This window comes from Erythrolamprus reginae, chromosome 7, assembly GCF_031021105.1.
Source record: "Erythrolamprus reginae isolate rEryReg1 chromosome 7, rEryReg1.hap1, whole genome shotgun sequence".
Lineage (NCBI taxonomy): Eukaryota > Metazoa > Chordata > Lepidosauria > Squamata > Dipsadidae > Erythrolamprus > Erythrolamprus reginae.
In genome coordinates this window covers 46,928,658-46,955,648 of record NC_091956.1, presented here as the reverse complement: position 1 = coordinate 46,955,648, position 26,991 = coordinate 46,928,658, and the positions used below count along the sequence as shown (strand labels likewise).

Here is a 26,991-nt window from a genome sequence, read left to right as displayed (position 1 = left end):
GCCTGGAGGAGGTTCGTAAGGTGAAAAGTTCGTAAGACGAAACATTGTTTCCCATAGGAATCAATGGAAAAGCGATTAATGCGTGCAAGCCCAAAATTCACCCCTTTTGCCAGCTGAAGTGCCCGTTTTCACACTGGTGGAATTTCCCTGAGACTCCCCTCCATGGGAAACCCCACCTCTGCGTTTTTGCGATGCTGCAGGGAAATCCCAGCACGGGAATTCCCAGCATTGCAAAGACGGACGCTTTGCTGGCAACAGAAGTCCGGAGGTGGGGTTTCCCAGTGAGGAGAGCCTCAGCAAAATTGCAGCATCGCAAAAACATTGAAGTCCTCGAAACCCCACCTCCGGACTTTGCCTCAGCCATTTCTTCTGAGGGTGGCCCACTGTCTTCTTTCCTCGCTGCCTCCTGTCTGCAGGGCTCTCTCCCGAGGGAAAGAATGAATCGAGGTCTCTCCCAGCCCCCAGAGAAAAGAAGCCTTCCCTTCGATCCGGACAGCCTGAATCCAAGGGAGCATTTTCCATTCTCTGCACACTGGAGGAAGTGAAAGAACTGTCTAAGCGCTCAGAGAAAGGAATCCTTCCTTTTGATCTGAGAATCCTCAATGCAAGAGAGCGTTTTTTCATTCTCTGGACGCTGGAGGAAGAGAAGGAACTCTCTAATCCCTCCGAGAAAATGTAAAACGATCTCTTGGATTGAATCTGCCCGGATCAAAGGGAAGGATCCTTTTCTCTTGGGGCTTAGAGAGATTGTTCACTTTCCCCAGCGTCTTTTCTCTGGCGTCTGAATCCAAGGGAGCGTTTTCTGGACACTGGGGGAAGGGATATGTCTCTTCTATCCCCCAGAGAAAAAAGCCCAATGTCAGTACTTTCTCCCATGGCGTCCTTGTAGCGGGCTGGAGAGCGAGTGAGTGAGCAAGAGAAACGAGCCTTCTCCGGCCAGGCATTGGAAGCTCCGTGGGGGAGGAACAGTAGCCCGGCTGGCGCACACAAGGATTCAGGACCAACTCTAGCTTTGTGAAGCTGGAGTCCTCTGTGCCTGCCTCCGCCTCCTCCTGCAGAAAGAAGCCGAGGGGTGCCCTTCCTCATTGCAGCCACGGGAAGCAGCCTTACTGAGGGGTCGCCTGCTTTTTTTTCTTCCTCTGTCGGCATTCAGGTTCGGTAGAAGGCTGAGGAGCGCCCGGCTGTTTCAGAAGGTGACAGCCGGGCGGATTTTTGCGATCGGCGGCAGCGGGTTCGCAAGGTGAAAAAAGTTCGTAAGAAGAGGCAAAAAAATTCTGAACCCCGGGTTCGTATCTCGAAAAGTTCGTATCACGGGGGGTTCGTATCATGAGGTACCACTGTACTATTCCCCCGTAAGTCCATCTGGGCCTGGAGCTTTAGCAGGTTTCAACCCATTAATAACTCTAATAATTTCATCATTTGTTATTATCTCATTTACTATTTGTTTGTCTTCTTCGGTTAGTTTCTCCTTAACCTCTATATTTTGCAGAATAACCTGATCTTTTTAATATAACTTTTCATAAAACTGTTTCATTATTTTTTGCAATTCATCATTACTATGTTTTATTACACCTTTTTTGTCCTTTAATGCAGCGATGCAAGATTTTTATTTTCTTTTTTTTAAATAATTTGCCATTTGTTTTATTGATTTATTTCCCCATCCCATAATTTTCTGCTTTACAATTAATCTCATTTTATTCCATATTTGTTCATCCATAAGTCTGTTGCTTCTTTTTAATTTTTAATAAATTATTCCACTCCCTATTTCTTGTGATTTTCAATCTTTCTTGAGTTAACTCTATTTCTTTAATTAACTTTTTCCTTTCTACCTCGCATTTTTTTAAAATATAGATTTCAGTACTAATACAATTCCCTCTCATAAAGGCCTTATGTGCATCCCAAATTATTGATTGCTTCATATTTCCCGTATCATTTATTTTAAAATATTCATTCAATTCTTTTTGGAGTTTCAATTTATCTTCTTCTATTCCTACCACAAGAGGATTATATCTCCATATTTTTTGTTTATTATTTAAATCAAATACAATCACTTCTAAGAATGGGGCATGGTCTGATAACCAAATGCTTTCAGTTTCAGCTCTTTTAAGATATGTATTCTCAGTTTTATTCATTAATATATAATCAATGCAGCTAAACTTATTGTGCCTAGCTGAATAAAACGTAGCTCTATTTGTCGCTTCGGCATGAAGATCCAACATACCTAATTTATTTAAAGGCAAATTATTTTCCCCTGTTTCCCTGCTGTCAATTCAATATTAAAATCACCTGCCAGAATCACTGTGCCTTCTGCAAAGTTATTCAATTTGCACTTTGTATTTAATATAAATTGCTTTGTATTTGCATTTGGGGCATAAATTACTGCTAATGTTATTACCTTATTATTCATTTTTCCTTTAATCAATAACATCCTTCCCTCCCTGTCCCTTTTAGTCTGAATTAGTTCAAAGGGTATTCTTTTGTGTATTAGTATCGCTACCCCTCTACTTTTATTATTCCCCCTAGATTCATATATCAAGCCCCAGTCCTTAGTTAGTTAATTTATCTTCTCTTTTCCTCCCTTTATGTGTTTCTGATAAAAATAAGAAATCTACTTTTTTGTCCCTAGCCAGTTTCATAATTTTATAACATTTAATCTGTGATGACATTCCATTCACATTTAATGACATCAAAACCTTTTCACCCATTCCTTTCAGATATGTTTCTCTCCTCTGTAAAGCGAAGCATATTGGAAGATTCTTCATTTGTAGTTTTAAACCCCCACCCAAGTGCCCCTCCCTCAACATTCCCCCAAGGGGGAATCAATGGAAAAAACCTCCATTGGTTCCTAGAGGCATCCATGGCTTTGCTATCCCTCAAGTACGCTCTAAAAAATTATCCATTTAAATAACAAATAGTAACCCTCAACCCCCCTCTATTTCTTCCTTTACCCTTATTAAGTATTGAAAGGAAAGAGAATACCCAAAAAGCTAATCAGCTGGGAACAACAATGCCAATTATACAATCCAGTGCTTATTTCTTTCTTTGACGTGTAGCTCACCCCTCCTCCTTCTTTCCCTTCTCTCGGAGTAAAGCAAGTTCCTTTTCTAATGCAACGATTCTCTCCTCCTTCGCAGACTCTTGGCTGGTAGGATCTCCTATAGGTAAATCACGAGTCGCACCTCCTGTTGCTTCTCCACCATCAGCTCCAGTTATCTCCTTTGTTGACGTTGCCTGCTGATTTATATCCAGATTTATTCCCAACTGTCGAAGCATTTCCTTTCCCTCTTCCAGAGAACTTGCCAAATAAGTTTTGGTACCTTTGAAGATCAGAATGGTGGCTGGATATTTCCAAGTAAAACGAAAATTGTTCTGAAAGAGCAGGTTCACAACAGGTATCATCTGATTTCTTGCCTGCAGCGTTTGAGTAGACAAGTCTTTCAAGACATGGACAGGAGAACCTTTGTAATGGAGATTAGGAGTTTGTTTAAGCTCTCTAAAAATTTCTGCAGCCCTCCGTTCCAAGGCAAATCTTACCACAATGTCTCTTTGATTGCCTAAATTCCGAGGACCGTAGACCCTATGAGCTCTTTCAATTTCATTGTGATCCACCGTGATTTTATTTTCTAAGAGCCAATGGTAAATCAGTTGAATTAATTTCTTATTTTCACCAAAATCCTGCTTAAATCCTCTGAAACGTAAGTTTGATCTTCTCTGCCGGTCTTCTATATTGTTTATACGCTGCTCTTGTTTTTTTCTATCTGCCTCAAGTCTCGAGATCCTTGTCTCCTGATCTTTGGATTGAACTTTTAATTCATTCATACCGTTTGTCACTTCTTTCATGGCTAATTGCATGTCTTTGAGTTGTTGTCCTACGTTTGCAAATGCCTGAAGGAGTGTATCCATTCTTTCCCCCAGGTCTGGAATAGTCGCCATTTCCCTTTGTCATTTTTACTCACTTTTTTAACAGTGAAGTTCTGGTCTGTAACTCTTCTTTTTAGCTGATCCCAGCAGGTTTTCCAAGTCTCTTTTAAATTCTCTACCTCTTAGTGCACTTTTCACTTAGTTTGAGAGGGCTGTTACGGGTTAAGATTTGTTTTCTCTAATCACATCTGGAGAGCGTTCTATGGGAATGTCTACTCTCGACGCATGCACAAAGCTTCCAAACTATTTTGTATGTTACATTAATGTACAACATTAATCCACCAATGGAAATGTTAGCTAGAGAATGATCTGAAGACTGTTTTCACCATTTGCAGTAGGGAGGACAGCAGTTTTAATGAGTCTTGACTGGGTGGAAGCACTTCTTTCTTACAGTTATGAGATCAAAAAGCAATAGGAACATGATAAAAAATGTAAGAAAAAAGCTAGGCTAAGTTTTTTTTTAATCCAAAAGATGCTTCCATGGCAAAACTACATTCTTGCTACTGAGGGACTGATATTTATTGCAATTATTATCCTTCATCTATTGTAGAAAATGATTCTTCACAGATATTTTTCCTACAGTAGAGGATATCTGAAAACTGAGCATAATCAAAATGTTCTCTAGGAAAATAGGCAATAGAATTCTTAAGAACTTAAATTCCTATCAAAAGATTTACTACATCAAGATTATGAAATCATGGAAATCTTATGATTTACTTCATATAATACACATAATTGTTTTATATAATATCTCCACATGAAAAAACTGAAATGAGAAAACTTGTTAAGCAATTAGAAGTTAACAAATTTACACACACATTAACAAGAAACTTTTCTTTCTTGAGTCTGCGGAGAGGGGCGGCATACAAATCCAATAAATAAATAAATAAATAAACAAACAAATAAATAAATAAATAATGCATGTGAATGCCCTGAAACATTTCTTAAAGTCTTGGAAAGGAAGGTAGGTCCAACAGTTCTTCTTCACTGCACTTGGAAGGAGAATCCAACATGGGATATACCTCCCCATGGGAGGGAGAAGGCTGCGCCAGGGTCGCTGGAGAAGAGCACACCCGCTGTAAAACACGCTTTCCGAATGATGCCTCCACCGAAGCAAAAGAGTCCAGTTTATAATGACGAATGAAAGTGGACGGGGCTGACCAGGTTGCCGCTCAGCAAATGTCCTCAATGGACGCTTGTGTTGTCCATGCTGCTGATGTGGCCGCACTCCAAGTTGAGTGAGCTGTCACTCCCATTGGGGGGGGGCCGAGAACCTGCCTTATAAGCTTCGTTGATGCAATCCCGAAGCCAGGGACTGCTGGATTGAGACGATACTCCAAGCCCCATCTTTCGATGTGCAAAGGAACCAAACAATGTTTCCGACTTCCTGAATAGTTCGGTCCTCCTAATATAGATCTTCAATTCTCGTCTGACATCTATCTTGTGCCATCTGAGCTCTGCGGGATGGTTGCCGTGTGTACAAAAGTCAGGGAGTATTACCTCTTGTTTCTTATGAAAGGCAGTGTTAACTTTTGGCACAAAGGAAGGGTCTTAAAATTACTCTAACCGGATGAAAGATATAAAGGTCGGGACGAATAGACAGTGCCGATAGTTCAGACACTCGACAAGCCGATGTTATGGCCACAAGAAAGGCCGTCTTGATGGATAGGAACCTAAGTGAGATCAATCTCAGGAGCTCAAACGGAGGTCCCATGAGCGCCCGTAAGAAGAGCCAAAGGTCCCGTGTAGGGAATCTATAGATCGGCGGGGAAGGTTTATTAGAGGCTCCCCTGAGGAAATCTTTCACCCATGGATGGTGTGTTAATGAACGAGCCTCTGCTACTCATATAATAGTCGAGAGGGCCGCCACCTGTCCCCTTAGGGTATTAGGGGCCAAACCTCGTTCAATTCCTGCCTGTAAGAGCTCTAAGACTGGAGTCACTGACGCCTCTCTAGGGTTGATCTGATGCTTGGAACAGAATTCGCAGAAGGCTGCCCATGTTGCTTGGTATATTCTGGATGTAGACGGACGATGAGCAACTTGCATGGTGGCGATGACTCTTTCTGGTAGTTGGTGGTTTTTTGTCTGTCCCTCTCAAGTGCCATTGGCTTAGAGAGATGTCCTGATCTGGAATCCTCCACAGGGGGGATACCAAAAGTGCAACTAGGTCTGAAAACGGGTGGCATGGCCAATGAGGTGCCACCATTAACACTTCTGCCCACTCCATTAGTATTTTGTCCACTACTCTCTGGATGAGGCTCGTAGGGGAAAAGGCATATAGCAGACCTTGAGGCCAGGGAGCTAACAGAGTTTTGACCTTCTCTGCACTCGATGCTGGAAACACCTGGGTGTAAAATTTTGGAAGCTGGGCATTGAGGTGGGTTGCAAAAAGATCCACGAACGGGTTCCCGAACTGATGAACTATTTCTTGAAAAAGTTCTGGGTCTAGTCGCCATTCCGAGGGATCCAGGTAGCCCTGCTCAACCAGTCTGCTTGAACATTGCTGGTTCTGGCAATGTGTTCTGCAGTCAATGACACTAAGTGAGTTTCGGCCCAGTTGAAAAGAGTCATAGTTTCCGCCATGATCCAATGCAACATCATGCCCCCTTGATAATTTAGGTGGGCCCTGGTCGCAACATTGTCTGTTAACATCAACATATATTTATCCTGAACTAGTGGAGTGAAAGTCTGTGGACAAGAAAGACTGTGGACAAGAAAGTTGATATTTAAAGGGGTTAAATCCTCTGTGGACCAAAGCCCCTGTGCCATGTGAGGCCCAATGTGTGCTCCCCAGCCTAATAGGCTGGCGTCCGTTGTGAGAATAACTCGATCTTGGGTGTGAATGGGAGACCCTCACAGTAATGCTGGGGATATCCACCAATTTAGTGATTCTCTAACCTCTTGAGATAGGTGGATCTGTCTGTGTGAATGATTCACCCTGGCCCTCTGGGCGGGAAGTAGAAACCACTGCAGAGTCCAGATGTGATGTTGGGCCCATGGCATGATGCCTATGAATGATACCAATGTCCCAAGTATCTTGGAAAGCGAGGCAAGGGAAACTCGTCGCTGATGTCGAAGACTGGAGATCAAATGATGGATGTTGGCCTGTCTTTCTAGAGGTAGAGACATGGTATACCGGTGACCGTATCTATGATGGAACCCAGGTGTAACAGCCTGGTTGTGGGAGAAAATTGGCTCTTCGTCTGGTTGATGGTAAAGCCGTGAGTTTCCAGTGTCTGTACTGTGAAGGCCAAATCCTCCCTTGCCCTTGAAGGGGACTTGGACAGAATAATTATGTCGTCCAAGTAAGCCATCAAATGGATGGACTGGGAGAGGAGGTTGGCAGTCAGGACGTCTAGTAACTTCGTGAATGCTGGGGGGCTGATCACAGGCCGAACGGCATGGCTCAATATTGATAGTGGGTTACTTCCAGGCAGAATCGAAGGAATCCAGTCAGCGAAGCAGTGGAAGTGATGTGCCGGTGTCTGGAGGCTGTTGGGGCCTGGATGGGTGTCAACAAACTCAAACTCAACCCAGACAAGACGGAGTGGCTGTGGGTCTTGCCTCCCAAGGACAATTCCATCTGTCCATCCATTACCCTGGGGGGAGAATCATTGACCCCCTCAGAGAGGGTTCGCAACTTGGGCGTCCTCCTCGATCCACAGCTCACATTAGAGAAACATCTTTCAGCTGTGGCGAGGGGGGCATTTGCCCAGGTCTGCCTGGTGCATCAGTTGCGACCCTATCTGGACCGGGAGTCACTGCTCACAGTCACTCATGCCCTCATCACCTCGAGGCTTGACTACTGTAACGCTCTCTACATGGGGCTACCTTTGAAAAGTGTTCGGAAACTTCAGATCGTGCAGAATGCAGCTGCGAGAGCAATCATGGGCTTCCCTAAATATGCCCATGTCACACCAACACTCCGCAGTCTGCATTGTTTGCCGATCAGTTTCCGGTCACAATTCAAAGTGTTGGTTATGACCTATAAAGCCCTTCATGGCACCGGACCAGTTTACCTCAGGGACCGCCTTCTGCCGCATGAATCCCAGCGGCCAGTTAGGTCCCACAGAGTGGGTCTTCTCCGGGTCCTGTCAACTAAACAATGCCACTTGGCGGGACCCAGGGGAAGAGCCTTCTCTGTGGCGGCCCTGGCCCTCTGGCACCAACTCCCCCCAGAGATTAGAATTGCCCCCACCCTCCTCGCCTTTCATAAGCTCCTTAAAACCCACCTCTGCCGCCAGGCATGGGGGAATTAAGACTTCTTCTCCCCCTAGGCCATTACAACTGTATACATGGTATGTTTGTATGTATGTTTGGTTTTTATATATTAAGGGGTTTTAATTTGCTTTTAGTATTGGATTTTATTGTATATTGTTCATGATTGTTGTTAGCCGCCCCGAATTTTCGGAGAGGGGCGGCATATAAATCCAATAAAACTTGAAACTTGAAACTTGAAATCTTTGATGTGCCGGATAGATGGGGACATGGAGGTAAGCTTCCTTCAGGTCTATTGATGTAAGAAAGTCCCGAGAACGGATTGATGCTAGGATCGTCTGGAGGGAGTGTATCCTGAACCTCCTGTAACGTATGAAGATGTTCAACTGTTTCAGATTGAGGATCATTCGGCAGCCTCCAGAAGCCTTTGGGATGATGAAGACTACTGAGTAGAAGCCTGTGCCTTCCGCGTGACGGGGCAATCCAAAAGATGGGCAATTTCCTGCAGTAACTGTGATCTCTTTTTTGGATCCCGAATGACCGGGCAATGTAGGAAGCGGTTGGGTGGGGGCTGGAGAAACTCCAACTGCAGTCCTTGGGACACCGTGGCTAAAGCCCATTTGTTGGAGGATGTAGTCCGCCAGGAGGTACTGAAGCGTTGAAGCTTGCCTCCTGAGGGCTGCAGCTCGGCCAAATCACTTGATGCGCTCGAAGCCCCTTTGGTTGTTGCCTCTGAAGGGGCATCTTGCCTGCTGATAACCTCTCGATCTGTCCTGGTTATATTGGCCTTGTGAGTACGATCTCGGATTTTGGTTAGTACCCGAGGAGGACTCCCAATGAAAGGACTGATGTCGTGTGTGGGGGGCAGGTCTGCAATCCTGACGTTTGTAGGCCTTGGGAAGCAGCTTTCTCTTATCCTTGTCCTCTATGAGGACTGAATCTAGTGCTTCTCCGAAGAGTTTGGAACCCTGAAAGGGCGATGAGGCCAAACGCCATTTCCTCAGCCATAGGATGCGCTGTGACGAGAGTGTAGTCGCCATGCCTCTTGCTGAGAATTTTGCCGCATGGAGAGTGGCATCAGCAGAGAACTCTGCTGCTGCCAGCAGTTTGCTCAAGTCTTGACGTAAGTGATTTTCCTCTGGTCCGAGTCGAGATTGCATTTCTTGCAGCCACACTATTGACACCCTATTGAAGAAGGACGTTGCAGTTGCCGCTCGAAATCCCCAACTGGACATCTGATGCATCTTCCGCAGTAATGTCTCTGCCTTCCTGTCTTCCGGTATCAGAAGGGACCAAGGCATTGGAGACCAAAGTCACCACCGGTTGGTCAATAGGTGGGAATTCTAGCAGCTTCTCTACCTCTTCATTGAAAGTGTAGAACTTCCTCTCGATGTTAGAGGGGCCTTGCGCTGCTGCAGGATATTTCCAAGGTCGTTTAACACGTTCAAGAAAGATATCTGAGGATGGAATATGGTCTGATTCAGGTTCAGGCTCTTTAAACAGAGTAGTTGATAGTCTGGCTGCATCGGTGGTCTCAGGAGTCTTAGTGGTCCACCACCTGTTTAGCTTTATGGAGCAGAATTCTGAATAGAGACGGTTTAAACAGTCCCGCAATTGATGGTTGTTCGGGTGTTGTCTCATCTTCAGATAGGTCATACTCCTTATCGCTGTCATCTAACAAGGCCGTCTCCTCTGTCAAGGAACCAAAACCCGAAGGGGGTGGTGCAGACCAGAGATTCAGTGTTTGAACATGGCAGGGGTGTTGAATATATTGTTGCACCCCCGCCCCCATCCCCTGAGAATATGCATTTGTGATAATGTTTTGTAGAGCAGGAGACATGTGCTGCCATGTCTCAGGCTGTGCCCGGAGCCCTGCAGCTGTAGGAGTAAAGGTAGCTGAAGGAGCTTGCATGCCTCTCGTGGAATGACTTGCAGACCTTGGTCTGGCCAAGGCGGGGTCAGGAGAAGGCATGACTTGTGGCAGGGATGGCAACTGCCTTTCTGGGGACCAATCTCCCTCTGCAGATATCCCTGTGGCCCCAAAGGTGGACTGAGGTGGTGATGGGTCCCAAGCCTGCGGTAGCTGTCGCGTGGGCAGCGGTGGCACTGTTAGGGGAGTATGGAGGGACTCCAACCAGGGCCTTTATGTGCCTCTCTGCCTCTTTGAGAGAGAAAGATGATGAGGCCTGCGAGGTCTTGGTTTTGGGGCAGTAGAAGGGGAGGCCGTCTTATCCTCTACCGGGTGTTCTTCCATGCTACTCACACTTCGCAGATGCCTTAGGAATCAGAAGAATCTGCAGGAAAGTCTGAGGCTGAAGCTGATAATGACCTCTCGGTACAGATATTCAGGGATCAGACGACTCTGAAGCAAAGCCTGAGGCTGGAACTAATGATCTCTCAGCGAAATACTAGCCCAAAATGGCGCTTTTGGCCTTGCTGTCACCTGCGCTGGCGTAGCCACGCCCCTCGCTCTCCTTACGCCACCCAGCTGACGAGGAGGTATTTGCCGCCTTCTGCCTAAAAATGGCAGGCGCGGGAAAAAGGGGCGGTTAAAAATGGCGGCTCCCCATGGAGAATCGCAGTGTTCTGCCGCTCTGCCAATCTCAGTGTGCTGAATTGCCGGGAGCGTCCCCCGCAGCTTCCTTGTCTTCAGAGTCAATATCGGCTCCCAATTCCTCTCAATTCCTCCTGGGCTTGGTGGCCGCCTCACAGCTGAGAGGCGCTGGCAGCCATCCAGCTCTTAGCCTCTTTGGGGAATTCCGGGGATTCCCTCAAGCCTCCCAGTCTTGCAGCTGGGTTTGGCCTCGGAGGCCAGGGACCCCAGGCTGGGTTGCTCCTCCCTAGGGCCCCTGAAAAGAAAAAGGTGGGGGTGGTGCCCGCGGATGGCAGAGACCCCATCCGAAGCATCCTCAGCAATCTGAAAGACAAAGAAAAATTCATTAAAATAAGGTAGGAACAATCTTTATTTACAAGAGCATTTTAACAGTCTCTACACTTGGACTGAGTTTTTAAAACTGAGTTCATGGGAGCTGCAAGGGGGCGGTGCTTGATTAGTATGTAAATTTGAACTCATTCTCTACCAATAGCATTGGTGAATTACCTATGTTGGACTCTCCTTCCAAATGCAGTTGAGAAATATACATTTCATAATGTTATATATATACTGATTTATTGCTGAAAATATGAGAAAGAACAAGTAGTAGCTAATTCCATTTCAGGGATTGTTGTAAATCTTTCAGAACAAGAGAACTCAAGTTTACAGGATATCTTTTATTTCCCACAGAAGAATTGGTATAATAAGGAAGATTCATTATAAAATCTGATTATTTATGTTTTCTTCACACTATAATAAAATGTTTATTGTTTGGGAGAGGTGGGGGATCCTATAGAATCATGTAAAATTAACTTTAGGATCTCAGGCCTTTCATAAATAGAAGTAGTTCTTTCTTTGCCAGACAGGATATAAATATATACCAAAATCAACCAATACAATTGATCAATAAATAATACTTTATTTATTCGATGTTTATTCTGCATTATTACTTTATAAGTAATTCAATGAATATACATAACAGTTCTTTCTTCTCACAACAATTCTGTGAGTTGGGCTGAGTGAGTGACTGGCCTAAAGTCACTCAGCTTTCATGTTTAAGACAGGACTAGTACTCATATCTCCTGGTTTCTAGGTCAGCACCTTAACCACAACACTAAACTAGACATCTATATATAAAACAGAATATCTTTACAAAATGTTAAAGATATAAGTTGAAAAACTTTAATTACCAACTATAGATTTATTCTTGTAATATGTTTAATTATCCCCTTATCTTCAGTAAAACTAGAAATTCAATTACACTGTTTTGTAGAGATTTAGTCTTAAATTCCTACAATGGAAATTCTAGAAACAAAAGGACAAAAAAAAAATCAAAGGTGTAGACTGCAAGAAGCAGAGCTTGTTGAATGATCTGAATACATAACAAAGCAAAATAACTATTTCATATTATTACATCTTTCTAAGGAATCTGATGAAAAGCAGAGGTATTAACCTTGCTAAGTAAAATCTAGAACTATTTTTTTTAACGTATAACTAGCCATTGCTTGTTCTTGAACCAGTCTTTTTGGTATCTGTGCTGAATATAATGTACATGAACCTTTGACTTTTACACATTTTTCAATGTGTAAAAGTCAGTTTTCTGTGTGTCAACGCAGAAGCTGAAAACAAACATATCCAAGGTGCAAAAAAGCACATTTATCTACTTCCAATCTTTCAGTATTCAATTCCAGGAAGGAGCTTCACACATATCCACTATAAAACAGCAATTGATTTTCACCTTCACAGCCAGAATGTTTTTGCTTAAGTGCATTCTCCCTCCCAATATACTGACCACATGGGACATGTAAAAGTTGTAACCTAAAGAAGAGGTAATGGTAATAAACTGAAACTTGATTATATATGTTCAGAAAAAAAACCTCCCACGTCTTTTAAAAACAAATCTAATTTATTTAGATGCTGGAACTTCAAATGTCATATCTTTAGAAACACTAAAGTGAAAAGAATTAATTCCTTGTAAATTTACATAGTGTATTTTGATACAATCAAAAGTTTACTTAAAAGAGATCTATTTGAAAATAAATTTTAGAAAAATGCTTAATAATTTAAAATAAAGGATGTTAAATTCAAATCCAGATATTCAAAATATATATTTAAAACATTATATGCTGAGTATAAGCTAAGTATTCCAAAATACCTGCTAACCAATTTACTATATAACTATTAAATTTACACACATTAATAATTTATTATAAATATGAAAACACAATCCATCATGCGTCACAGCTGCAAAATTTCTACTTGTTTCAATTGAACTTTTTTTCAAAACAGTACTTGTTAGGCTACGCCTTTAATTTCCACTAGAAGGAGACAAATACACAAACTTTATTTAAAATAGGATGCTTGTGTCTTCTAAGGAATAATTCAAAGCATAAATTGCTCTTGTATGACTCAGAAATGTGCTTTACAAGAGTGCTTACAGGTACCTTAATTCAGTCTTCTAAAAGCCTGTGGTTGCCAATGATATATGAAATTCTCTTTGGGTTATCAATTTTAATATAAAAATTAAATTTATAATTCATAAATTTATAAAACTATTCAAGCAAGTGTCAGCCTCAAATCTTTCCACTAATAAAAGGAACTACCATTATTAATAGAAAGATTTCTTTATCAGAATGGGTTGAGCCGTATTCCTGTCCCCAGCGGAGAGAAAGGATTCACTTTTGCCCACATCAATGCATCGTTAAGTGAAATTGTTGACTTTCCATCTTCAAGGAAAAATACAGGACCCTATAAAATAAGACATAAACAAATTATACTGTTTGTATTAAAATACGTTAAAATAAGAAAAAATGCACTTACAACTTTAAAAATAAAAATATTTCTTGCTTTATTAAAGCAAAAAAGTTTAAATATTAAATAATTTATTGTTTATACCTATTTATGCTAACATATATAGCTTCCTTCCTTTATCATGCCTCAGAGTCCACAGCAGATTATGAGTGAACAATCGGAGGAGCGAAGGAAGGAAAAGTGAGCAAATTTCATTTCATGAACCTTTGTTTAGAGAATTGATATCCTGTTTTTTCAATGTAATCTAACATCATCATCAGAGCTGAGGTGGCACAGTAGTTACAGAGTGTAGTACTGCTGGCTACTTCGACTGCTAGATGCAGTTCAGCAGTTCAAATCTCACTGGCTCAAGGTTGATTCAGTCTTCCATCCTTCCATGGTGGGACCTTCCAAATGAGGACTCAGATTTTGGACGGCAATATGCTGACTCTCTAAACAGCTTAGAATAGTGATGGTGAACCTATAGCATGTGTGCCAGAGGTGGCATGCAGAGCCATATCTGAGGGCAAGCGAGACATTGCCCTATGTCAGCTGCAGCGCACATGTCCATACTAGCCAGCTGATTTTCAGCCTTCTTTTTGGCCATTTTCACTCTCCCCAGGCTCCAGGAGATGGTGAAAAGCAGCCCAAACGGAAGTTCACTTTCAGCTCACTTCCACCGTCCTTTTCTCTGTCAGAGGTCTTCAGGAACTTCTTTGGCTTTGGACAATTGTAGCCAGGCTTCCCATACTTCAGCTTATTTCTTGTGCAGCCGGCAAGGCTTTTCTGAGGGCCCCTGCAGCTGATAACAGAGCTCCAGATTGACCCAGAGCTCTGTTATCGGCCAGAGAGGTCTTCAGGAAAGCCTTGCAGGCTGCAGAAGAAATGGGCCAAGGTGTGGGAGGCCTGGTTGCAATTATCTGAAGGTAAGTAGTAGGGCAGCTCCACAGCTTCAGTGAAGCCTGTGCGCATGGGCAGGATGGGCAGCACATGGGTTATGCACATGCAGGGGGGGGACGCATTGCATTATGGGTGTGGGCACCTGTGGGCATGCTATTGTGCACGTGATTCAAAAAAGGTTCGTCATCACTGGCTTAGAATATATTTTGGAATTAAATAAGGGGACAAGATATGTGTTTCCTGAATCAAGTAAGAGATTTCTACTGCATCTTATTCTTCTAACAAGAATCACCCTCCAATATAGAGGATTTCGCTTCTAGGATAATTCTTCAACTTTTTCAAGATAATCTTATAACAATTACTTTGAATATTTGAAACAGCCAACTGATAGGATTCATATAGATTTAAGCAGGGCTGGGCTGCTAGCCGGAAAGCCTAATTGGGCTCAGCTCCACGGCTCTGGAGGTACACATGCGCAGAAGCAAAAAAACTCACTGGATCATGGGCGCACCTGCATTTCCGTGCTCAATTTTGCTACCTGCATGGGCACAGAAGCATAATTCCGCTCAAACTCACAGTATCTCAAAAGCCACGGAGGTGAGCTCAATTAGGCATTCCGACTAGCAGCCCACCCCTGGATTTAAGGGGAAATGTTGCATTGGCAATGATAGAGAAGATTTAATTTAATTTAATTTATCGACTTCTATGCTGTAGGACTCTGGGTTGCTTACAACCATAAAAACCAATACAATAATACAATAAGAAGTCAACAACAATGATAATTAAAACCCCATAACCCTAAAAAACCATGAAAAAAACCCAAATCAATCTGAGGACATACATACCAAACAAACATGAATTCAGGCATTGAAAGATTAATGGAGTTGCAATTATTTGAAAATAAATGGGTGAAATTGAAAAAAGAGATGAATGGGATGAAGAATAGAGAATTAATTTTTATAAGGTGGAATAAGAGCAATCTAGTTAAATTAATAGGTCCCATGAAAGAGACTATGGAAATCTGGAAAAAATGGCAGGGGAAAATAGGATTATATAAATCAAAACTGTCATCATTATATGTAATAAATACAGATTGTGAAACAATTTTAAATAGGATTATAGGGGAGTTGAAAGGAAGATGGATAACTAAGATAGAACAGTTATACGAGAAGGATGGGAGGACTAGTAGAAATTGTATAGAATGATAGTTGGGTAAGGGAAGATGGCTACAAATAAATGCAATATGTAAATATCTGAATGAAAGGGAGAATAAAGAAGCACTATTTAGGGAGGAGATAGAGTAAGAGAAAATAATAAGAGAAAAAAGTGAGGATACCAAGGCGCAAACAAGTAATATATATAAGATGTTAGTATAGTCAGATGGGGATGTGACCCAAGGATTGACTAAATTGTGGCAGAATGAAATACAAGTAGATGTGCAAGAGATGAAAAATATAGTGGAGAATATAAGGAAAATTAAGAATACAAGGGTTAGGGAAATGAGAAGGAAAATATTACATAAGTGGTATTACACACTCGTTCACCTTGCTTATTTCTGGCAGGATGTTAAAAATACCTGTTGGCATGGGTGCCAAGATAAAGGAGTGTTTATGCACATGTTTTGGGAATGCCCGGTAGCGCAGAACTTTTGGCAAAAAGTGCAAGAGGATATTAATAGGATGTTAAATATACTATGGATAATTACTAAAGAAATGGCAGTATTAGTTAAAAGCAATACGATGGGAGAATTTAGAGAAATAAAATGAGCAGTGATAGAAAGCACTCAGGCGGTAATAGTCTTGGGTTGGAAGGATGCGAAAAAATGGACAATGCAAAATTGGTACCGGTACATGGTGGATTATATTCAATTTGAGATTATGGATAAAAGGATGAATTTGGTTAGTGAAACTGATTTGCGACAACTGATGGGACGATGGGACAAGGTAAGACGATATATGGCGAGTAGAATCTGAGACCAAGCTAGAAGGAATACATTGGAATCACTTTATAATATGAAAACAGATATTTTGCTCTTGAGTTAAAATGGTATATGTAAGAAACACCCCGAATTTGGTGGTGGGGTATGAATGTTTGTCTGGTGGTGGGCACTAATCACAGAGTACTTGTTCTATGTTGTGTATGTGTTCATAAAATGAATTAAAAAACGAAATTAAAAAACCCATGAATTCAGGCATGTCTGGTGTTAAGTTCACAGCCCCCAGCCCTGTCGACAAAGCCAGGTTTTAACAGCTTTTCAAAAAGCCAATAGAGTGGGAGCAATAAGAACATTGTGGGAGAGTTGGTTCCATAGAGCCGGTGCGGCAACAGAAAAGGCCCTCTCCCATGGTCCCTCCAGCCTACATTGTTTGCTTGATGGGACTTGGAAGAGGCCGATTCTGTGCAATCTAATAGGCCTCTGGGAGGTGTGTGGCAGGAGACGGTCCAATAAATAGTAAGGCCCCAAGCCATGGAGGGCTTTATAGGTAATAACCAATACCTTGAATTGTGACCGGAGACTAATGGGTAGCTAGTGTAGCATGAGAGTGTTGGTGTTATATGGACATACCGAGGTACACCCATAAGAGCTCGCGTGGTTGCATTCTGGACTATCTGCAGTCTCCGAACACTCTTCAGGGGTAGCCCCATGTAAAGCGCATTGCAATAATCAAGATGGGAGGTAATGAGGGCCTGAGTGACTGTCTGCAAGGCCTCCTGGTCCAAATAGGTCCATAAATGATACACCAGGCAAACCTGGACAAAGGTCCCCCTGGCCACAGCCAAAAAATGGTGTTCAATATTTAGCTGTGGATCCAGGAGAAAACAAAATTATGAACCCTATCTGAGGGGCTTAGAACCTCTCCTCCCCTCTCCCACCCCCCAGGACAATGGACGGACAGATGGAACAGTCCTTCGGAGGGAATGCCCAGAGCCACTCGGTCTTGTCTGGGTTGAGCTTGAGCCTGTTGGCTCCCATCCAGACCTTAACAGCTTCCAGGCACCAGCACATGACATCAACCGCTTCACTGAATTGGCATGGGATGGAGATGTATATGTGGGTATCATCAGCATACTGATGATACCTCATCCCATGCCGATGGATGATCTCACCCTGCATTTTTTAGGTCCCATATTTTTTAACAATTGGAACTTGAAAAATGCTGAACTTCAGAATTTATCAGAGAAGAAGGTATAATTGGAGACAAGAAGTCCTACAAAAATCAGGTAAAGCTTAATAGGTGCCAATGAGCACTTCGAATTCCAATAAAAAAATCACAGATAACCACTGCAATTCATATGTCAGAGATGTTACATGGCCATAATAAGGTACACATCTCATCGCTCATCCCATCATATTTTTGACAAGTGGCCTCCAAAACAGCTCTACTCATAATGCATTGCAGTGGCCCATAAGCATAGTGACTAAGTTGTGAGTGACTGAGTAAAGCCTCCTAGGAAAAGGTAGAAATACAAACAAAAGGTTTCCAGTCCACAACTGCCACCTGCTCCTTAAAAAACATAATCCAAACTGCATATCAGACCTCTCTGAAGCAATATAACCCTACCAAAAACCAAAGCTGCTAAATTCATGAAATCACATGGTTCATCCACGCAAAGCGTGGATGAACAGTTGTGTTTCAGCCTGTTCTTCCTCATCTAGACCCAACTAAAATAATGCTTTCTTGGATTCTATCTTTGTAGGAGATTCAAAAACTTCAATTGGAAAAAATATAGCAATAGCACTTAGACTTATATATGCTTTACAATCCTCTCTAAGCGATTTATAAAGTCAACATATTGCTACCAACAATCTGGGTCATTTTACTGACCTGGGAAGGACAGAATCTTAAGCCTGGTGAGATTCGAACTGCCAAATTGCTGGCAGTCAGCAGAAGTAGTCTGCAGTACTGCATTCTAACAAGTGCACCACCTACAGGCTGGGGAAGCACCAGAATGTAAGCAACTTTCTGTTTGTCTTAGAGTTTGACATAACCAGAAATACTGATACTTGTAAACTCTTACAGAATGTACTCCAGTTCTGTTCCAATACCTGTATTCGTAATCCTGTCAAACAAGAGATATGAACATCCGAATGACTAGGAAGGTTAGATCCAGAAACATAATTTGTTCCTATGGTTACTTGAAGAGGCTCTTCTTTAATTCGTGATAGCACTGTTGCATAAATCTGTTGTTGCAATTCAGATGGCGGTATCTGTAGTAATTCATCAGAAGACCTGTAAAATGTAGACATGCTAGTATTTGAAAGAATAAACAAAGTTTCACAATTGAAAAATAATATTCTAAAATTCCATATAATATTTCCACACAAAGCAAAATGTCATAAATTCACAACATATTAAATAAAGTACCTTCCACCTACTTGTTCAATGACTGGCTACAAGCTCTCCAAGCATCTAGTTCCTCAGAGAGTTGCTCGATTTTCAGAGGTACACATACTTCTCTTCTTTTTAAAAGCTGACTGGAAAAAATATAGAGCAACACGAGATTACACTCTATTCCATATGGATTACACAATATGGATACTGATCCATGATAGCAACATGCAATCTATATGGATCAATACCTGTCATAGTCCACAAACTATTTAAATGTAAAATGTTTAGAACCTAAAATATTATGATTTTTTTCCAACTTTTCCCAATCTAGTGATCTCAGGCTGCTCCTGGGATAAAGAAATTCAGATACAACATATTGGAAAATACAGAGTTGGAGAACATTTGCCTGTGTTCTTGCTTCAATTCATACCCAATATAAAAGTAAACAGTTTGATTTCAATTCAAAAACAGTGTCAAGCTTCAAAAGGTGCTTTTTCCTGTTGCAACTATTATTGCTTCTCAGATTGCCAGTGAACTATGGGAGAAGGGAAGGGGAAAATAGAACTTAAGTTCTAGGCATCAAGATGCCAGCCATGAGTACAAAGTAGATTTCGGCAAGCGTTTATTGTTGCATTGTCCAAAGCCAAAAAAAAGATTTGGACAGCGTGACCTGATCTAATTGGGGGGAAGGAGAACCTGAATTTTGACTATGTGGGTTTACGTGGAAAATCTGTTTTTGCCCTCATTGGTGCCAAAATGATGTACTCAATAAAATTTTGCATTAAGAGATTGGATCGTCTCAGCTGTGCTTTCTTTGGTTGGGTTCATCAGTCGGAATGTTAACACATGGTTTAAAACAGCTGTGAACAACTAATGAACAAATGTCATTCTTGTACTTAAAACTGTATTTTCCATAAGAAAAACTAGATATATCTCAAAAGAAAGTTAGACCTTGATTAAAATACTAATGACAGTCATAAACTGTCCATACAGACGTGAAAAATAAGGACATTTAGAATGACAGATTTTGGGAGGGGGGGGGGAGAAATACAGCTCTCATAATTCCTAGAAGGACTTTCAATTAAGTTATTACAGAAGAATTACCTTGTATACTCATAAACAGCTGGTACAATGCTGGTATATTGTCTTCTAATAGCCAGTAAAGCCCCAATGTAGCCACATAATATTAACAATTCATTTCTAAATCTGAAAAAAATAATATTTTCATCACTTTTCCGAAATGTATTGGGAGTTATTCTGGAATAATATCACTTTCCTAATTTCTTGGAATAATGCTTTTAATAATCTCTCATGCCTACTACAAATATAATTGATCAAGACAGATCTCAAGGTTTGATGACAATTGAATATATTAATCTCTTTATTATTTTGGAATTTCCCATAAATCTACTTTAGTACTTTGAAATGCTACTTAATGCTTAATAGTGTTCATTTACTGTTTCTTGTGTGCCTGATCACACTTGGCCAATAAAGAATTCTATTATATTATGTTCTGTTGTTCTGTTCTGCTCTGTTCTATTTATTAGCAATCTAGCTATAAAAACAATAGAGTTGGAAGAAAAAGAAGTAATGTAAGAAAAAGGAACATTATTCTGTGTTATTGATAAGGGGGATTAAGTGGTCATTCTAATTCTTTTTTAAAAATCTGCTTGCATTATTTTTCTATTTTTAGGTATCAGTTATATAGAAATCACAGGAATATGTATTGGTTACATATGCCAGAGGTTTCAAGAATACTGAAAGTAAAATAACTGAAGAGTTTGAAAACACACAGAATTGCACAAATATGTTTAACAAGGCCATTATTTCTCTTTATCACAAAGTGTCATAAAATTAATCTGGTTGTTTCATTCTTTTGGAGCTGATAAATGGTATAATTTATCAAAGGATATGACAATAAACATAGGTCAGGAGATATTTACAATCATTGGATTTTATGGATTATTCAGATACTACATGAAGAAAATTTTTGTTTTGCTTATGTTTGCTTTTAATGAAATGCTAACTTTTAATCAGATGTCAATGCTGCATTGCCCTGCTGATACTGAGAGAAATTGCAGACATCTTTGTACATATATTTTATTTTGCTCATACACATTTTTTAAAAAAAACTTTCAACATTACATTTGTTTTATCTCAATGTAAGTACATTAATTCAGAGTACTTTGAAATTTTTTATTGTGACAACAGGGCTATTTTCTACCAATATTATGTACTAAAACACAATCATCTAATTGGAGTCCTAATTATTTATGTTGTGTTCCTCCTAGCTAATGGTAATTAACCCCCTATGAGCTCAGAATAATTTTCAAACACATGGCAAGAAAAGTAAATATCTTTTATATGCAGAGTCTCATAAAACAATTCCCAATTACTACTCAGTAATCTCAAGAGGTGACCAATTACTCACACCCAAAGTTTCTTTGATGCCATGGCGTGTGCCAAAACAGAGGAGTAAATTACGAAGCTATGAAGTTCACATGCCAATTCCTCACAGCTCTTCTCAGCTGATGTATGTCAGAGTTCACAAGAGTTCTTGAAAACAGAAAGCATCCCCACGCTGCTTACTCTTCTTTCTTCTTCCAAACACACACAAACGATAAACGCCCACACCTCAGCACTCTCAAACTCCCTTATCAGAGTCTCCGTAGTATAATTAGGCCCTGAACAGCTGCACGCCCTTATCTCTTTTGGCTCCTGTGCAACTGATTTCTGAATCCTGCGCACATGGGGATCCATGATATCGTCCCCTTCTGAGTCTGAGGATTCCCTAGCTGGCTGGTGGGCTGGCTGCACCCATCTCCCTGTCTGCCTCTTTTCCCCTACTGCTTCTGCTTGGGAGCCAGTTTCACTTTCTGAGTCAGCTGGCAACCAGACAGGTCTCCTATAAACGGAAGACTCCCACAGATCCACATCAAAATCTCCAGCTCCAAGAGCTGGCCTAGAGCCAACTACAACATGTTGGATCTATTTTCTTGGTTAACCTGAGGTGCTAACAAGTTATTTAATTAGAATAAAAGCCATTTTGTTTTGTTTTTTAAGGCAGTTGGTTACCTAATAATTTTTTTAAAACAAAAATATTAGTTTAGGTGAGTGTTTCTCAATCTTAACAATGTTAAGATGCGTGGACTTCAACTCTTAGAACGTCTCCGCCAACTATGAATTGCCCATGATGACTTGAATTATGGGAATTGAAGTCATTACTTCTTATAAAGTTACTGTATCTGTATCTGCTGGTAATAATGGGACTGTAATTTAAATATTTGGAGGGCACTGAGTTTAAGATAATTGTGCTATTTTACTACTATAGCCAACAGTCCTTATAAAGCCTGTCAAAAAAACAGATTTCCTTTCAAGATTTTCTGAAACCAGCAAAATGAATACAGTGGTACCTCTACTTAAGAACTTAATCCATTCCGTGTCCAAGTTCTTAAGTAGAAACGTTCTTAAGTAGAAGCAATTTTTCCCATAGGAATCAATGTAAAAGCAAATAATGCATACAAACCCATTAGGAAAGAAATAAAAGCTCGGAACTTGGGACGGAGGAGGAAGAGGAAGAACAGGAGGAGGAGTCGTCACCAAAGGAAGAAGGTGAGGTGAGGGGCATCAAAAAAATCCAAAACTTTAAGGCTTAAAAAAAGGGGGGGGACTCTGAGGTGGTGAGGAGGAGCATGCGCCTCCAATACACCCGGCGCGAGGCTGCCTCCCATACACTGGCTGCTGCTGCTGCTGCTACCTGCTACGTCTTCCTTCCCATGCTGAAGGGCTCCCCTCTCCTCTCACTTGCTTTGTAGCTGTCACCTTTCCTTCGCTGTGGTCACTCCTCGGCTTCCCAGAGTGAAGGGAGCGTTTCTTTTCTCTGGGCATTGGCAGAGGTTTATTCCCTGCCCAAGTGCCCAGAGAAAGGAAAATGCTTTGTTCGCTCTGGACTGTCAAAGCCTCCTTAAGTGCCATCAAAATGGTCCTCTGGCAGCCCAGATGGCCGGGATTAATTGGGGAATGGCAGGAAACTGGCCGGGCCTTCGTGCCGCTCTCAAATTTCCTGGGAAATTTTTCCGGGCTTGGGTTCTTAAGTAGAAAATGGTTCTTAAGTAGAGGTAAAAAAATCTTGAACACCTTATCTTATCTAGAAAAGTTCTTAAGTAGAGGCATTCTGAAGTAGAGGTACCACTGTATATCATAAACTTCAGAAAATGCAGAAAAATAGTTTTAAAGAAGTGTTTGTTCTAACTTAATTTTATTTTGTTTTTGATTAGAAGTATGTAAAGTTATTTATCATCTGGAAATGCAAAATAACCATTCTTGTTTATAGTATAACAGTTCTAAAATAAATTATGCATTAAAAACTATACCTGTTCATAACACAAGGCTTATTTGGAGAAGGAAACCCCAAAGAATTATTCATATTGTCTTTTGCAAATACAAAATAAATTTTGTGTTACTTAAAGCTTAATATTTTTTTCTGCTGCATTAGCTTTCACAGATTCTGTCTACTTTTTGAAATTAATAGAATAGTTTCGTGTGTGAGACATTCAGTGCAGAGGTGGAAAGGGAAGGGAAAGGGTGAAGAGAAGAAATACCATCCCTTTAAGGCCTGGGAGACTAATAAAAATGGTTAGATAAAGATCACAAATGATGTAGAATGTTTGTATATTTGTCAATCCCATGAGCAAAAATCATAGAATAATTTTGAAATACAGTACTTATTTTCACAATTTTAGTATTAAAATACTGTACTTACTGACTACATTTATGCAGCAACAATTTTTCTGTACGTATATAGCTGAGAAGATCCAAAAAAGGATAGACTGCATCAAGTGTCCAATCTGAACTACTAATTTGTTCTGTTAAATAGTAGAAATGAAAAAAATGATCAAAAAGTTGAACAGAGGAACAAATAAACAAAACACATTAGTATTTTTTCTAAAAATGGTTCAGAATTATTTCAAGGGTTACCTTTAACATACTGAATCCCTATTGGAAGTGCCTTTTCTGGTTCCGTAGTTAACAAATAATACTTTATTGACTCAAATATATTTCCATCTGTCTGAGCTTCCTCTGCTAACTGCATACATTCTTCTACATCTGGTAATCTGCACTGAAAATGGTAGTGAATAGAAACAAACAGAATTAATGCAATTATCAGCAGAGAATAGTGTAAAATTGTTAATGTTCACAATGTGGGTCTAATACAATTGAAGTACAGTTCTTTCTTAAAACCCCATGTTCCTTCACTAACCTCCAGCACAGGGGTCAAGAGCATGTGGGCAGGGCATGCAGAGCAGTGTGTGGCTGCATTGCTCCTGTCCTCTGCCACTATCTATACAATCTGCACACTAAGAAAAATGTAATAGGGCTTTAAGAACATAATGCTCAGAACTGTGCAGCAGTTCATATACAAAGATGTATGTCTGTATGTGTGTATGTGTGCACGAGCATGTGTGTATTTGAGAGAAGAAGATGGAGAGGGAGAGAACATGCTTTTCACACCTGCTACAGCCACTTTAAATTAAACATTTTCCCAGGTTCATTTTTCAAGCAAAGGAGAGGGTGTACTGTAACCTTTAAGGAGTTACCGATTAATATAGTGCATGTGCACCTTTTATCCTTATAATTCAGGGCAGTGTATAATCTTAATGAACTTATTTTTATAATACCTTCTTGCACTGCATCTATACATATGTATTTGTTTTAGAAGATAAATTAGACAACATTATTAATATGTGCAAGCCACTTTTTCAAGTAATGATTGTTCCTGAACTTAATTGGACTACATGTATTATGTGCACGATATACAGTATATTATACCATGTGTCTAGAAAAGTAATCTGTTTAATGTCAGATGTAAACTTGTGTACCTACTTTTCACACTAATATAATTACCATTAACTCTAATGGTCACAGTTCAATAGCATACATATGCACAGATATTTTCCATTACAGTACCTTATGCTAGAAAAATATTGAAAAATTCAGTGGGCAATACTGTAAGCTTGTCCTGCACATATTGATATTTCCGAAGAATCAATCTTTAAAATAAAGTATAATTCACAAATGTACTACATATGTACAAATAATGTGAGATATTTTTCCCTACTGCTTCTGTAATTCAAAAGTAATTAAAAAGTATTCATTTTTCCAACATTCTTAACTTAACTGCAGTTTTGATACCAAGTGAAAATGGAATAATTTAAATAATGTGAAAATGAATCTACAGTTCTGGGTAATGGAAGGAATCTTCTAATAAACATAATCAGGAATTAATGACATAAAACCTCTTCTGTTACTCACATAAATGGCTAAGAGACAGTTGGCCTCTCAAGTGTACCTTTTCATGTAGGTCATTTATCTCTGCTGTGCATCCAGGATAAAAAGCACACAGTTTTATTAATTGTACTTCATTATCAGGAATCATCATGAGAAGATCTCCTGCTAAATCCCTATGAAACAATATACCCAAAGTGAGGCATTTCATAATGTGCAAAGATGAAGGTGAAATTCAACAATAAGACTATCTGTACTTCTTTTTATTCATTTGTAAATACAAGTGAAACAACATTTTTGAAATAAAGAACTCAGAGAAAGCCTGGTTAATTTAGAACAGTGTTATTGAAACTTGGCAACTTTAAGATATGTGGATTTCAGAATTCTGGTTTAGAAGATAATTAAGCTGTAACATGCTAAAAAAAAATGCACATCCTCTTCAAATGATCATCTAAACTAGTACACCAGGAATTAACTTCGGATTGACTTATGATAACATACTCTCCATCTACAGTTTGGAAAGTGAAACCTTTCTCTAATAGCAAATCACAATTTCACAATATATTAATATCCATAAATACAGTTATTTGTGATTTAACATGTAATTTTTCAGCAATCCTGGAATAATTTGACAAAACTATGTTTAAAACATTTTATCCAAATGTTTTCTAGTATGGAGCCAGATATCTTCTCTTTCTTGCATAGAACAGACATAAATGCAAGCTCAACAAGAGAGCTTGCATTTAAAAATGAACTTTAATCTTTATTCTGTTAATATTTATAACTGAGCTACTCGCATAATTCCTTTTTCCGATCCTAATTTAGAACACTATTCCATTTAGGAATTCTTTACTTAAATCTCAGTATAGAATGTATATAAAGCTAGCTTAGTTAAGTTTATATCCAACATTATAAAACAGGTGATTTATTTTATTATTTTACCTTTACTATGCCCTTATATAAGAAGCTTCTTATGACCTCTTGGAAAATAAATTCATGCTTTTGAACCATGAATTTTATGACTGCAGAAATTTTCCTGCAGGCAATCCATTTATACATGGTTGTGCGTTGTATAACTAATAAAACACAACCCAATCAAACTGTAATCATAAAAGATAACTCAATCAAAATGATCAATAATTATTTCCAGTGGCCTCTTATGTTTTTTCCCTAATTTATAACCCACACATTTTATATAGTAACATGCACAAAGGAATCCATATGTTTTTTTTCAGGAAAGTAGAGTTTGTAGAAATTAATTATTTCAATTTAGACACCTCCTACTGACTTCAATTGATTTTGAGCAGTTCACAAATAATTACACAGAAAACAATAAACACTAGATGGGATTCATGCATAAGATACAGATAAAAATATTTTAGAGTTACTAGTAAGTATGTTGTTTTTATACAAAGCCATTCTTTGTACAGTATTCCTAGGAATATTGGTAAATACTAATATGTATTGTATGTAAATAAATAATTTGGAATTATAGAAGCAGAAGGTTGGAAGGGATATTGGAAGTCTTCCAATCAAAGTTCTGACCGGGCAAGGCTTCTTATACCATCCTGAAAAAATAGCTGTCCAATCTTTTTTTTTTTTCCCAATCACAAATGATGGAGTACCCATGGCTTCAGAAACAAGCTGTGCCACTATTTAACAAACAGTGTTTGGTTGTAATTAATAGACTGCCATTATTTGACAGACAGAAAATGTCTCCTTCTTTCAAGTTTAGATATCTGTTGATAAACTGCCCTTTGGTTCTTCTCATGTGCTCCAATATTATGGAGAATAAATCTATTAGTCACATCAGGTATTGGAAGATTACTCTAAATATAGTAAATTTCTTTTCTCTTTAGCATTAACACTCCTTAATATCTTTGTTGCTCTTCTCTATACTCTTTCCAATTCTTCAGAGTACTTTTTGTACGATGGGGACTACAACTGAA

At 39.9% G+C, this 26,991-nt stretch overlaps 2 protein-coding genes across 3 annotated transcripts in view; one reads left to right on the top strand and one right to left on the bottom strand.

The window, feature by feature from the left end:
* SPATA4 (spermatogenesis associated 4) overlaps nt 1-19,546 on the top strand; it is a 41,001-nt gene extending 21,455 nt beyond the window's left edge. Inside the window, exons 8-9 of one of the 2 annotated variants that reach the window (XM_070757480.1) lie at nt 13,675-13,724; nt 19,089-19,546. In XM_070757480.1, the coding sequence (XP_070613581.1) occupies nt 13,675-13,697 (23 nt within the window). In that variant the 3' untranslated portion in view covers nt 13,698-13,724; nt 19,089-19,546. The remainder of the gene's footprint in view (nt 1-13,674; nt 13,725-19,088) is intronic. The other variant, XM_070757478.1, reaches the window with a different exon arrangement.
* WDR17 (WD repeat domain 17) overlaps nt 12,895-26,991 on the bottom strand; it is a 157,100-nt gene continuing 143,003 nt past the window's right edge. Inside the window, exons 23-29 of the mRNA XM_070757477.1 lie at nt 25,107-25,218; nt 23,735-23,876; nt 23,520-23,622; nt 19,862-19,963; nt 18,802-18,900; nt 18,472-18,655; nt 12,895-13,481 (exon numbers count right to left, since the gene is read on the bottom strand). Coding sequence (XP_070613578.1) covers nt 13,362-13,481; nt 18,472-18,655; nt 18,802-18,900; nt 19,862-19,963; nt 23,520-23,622; nt 23,735-23,876; nt 25,107-25,218 — 862 coding nt within the window. The 3' untranslated portion in view covers nt 12,895-13,361. The remainder of the gene's footprint in view (nt 13,482-18,471; nt 18,656-18,801; nt 18,901-19,861; nt 19,964-23,519; nt 23,623-23,734; nt 23,877-25,106; nt 25,219-26,991) is intronic.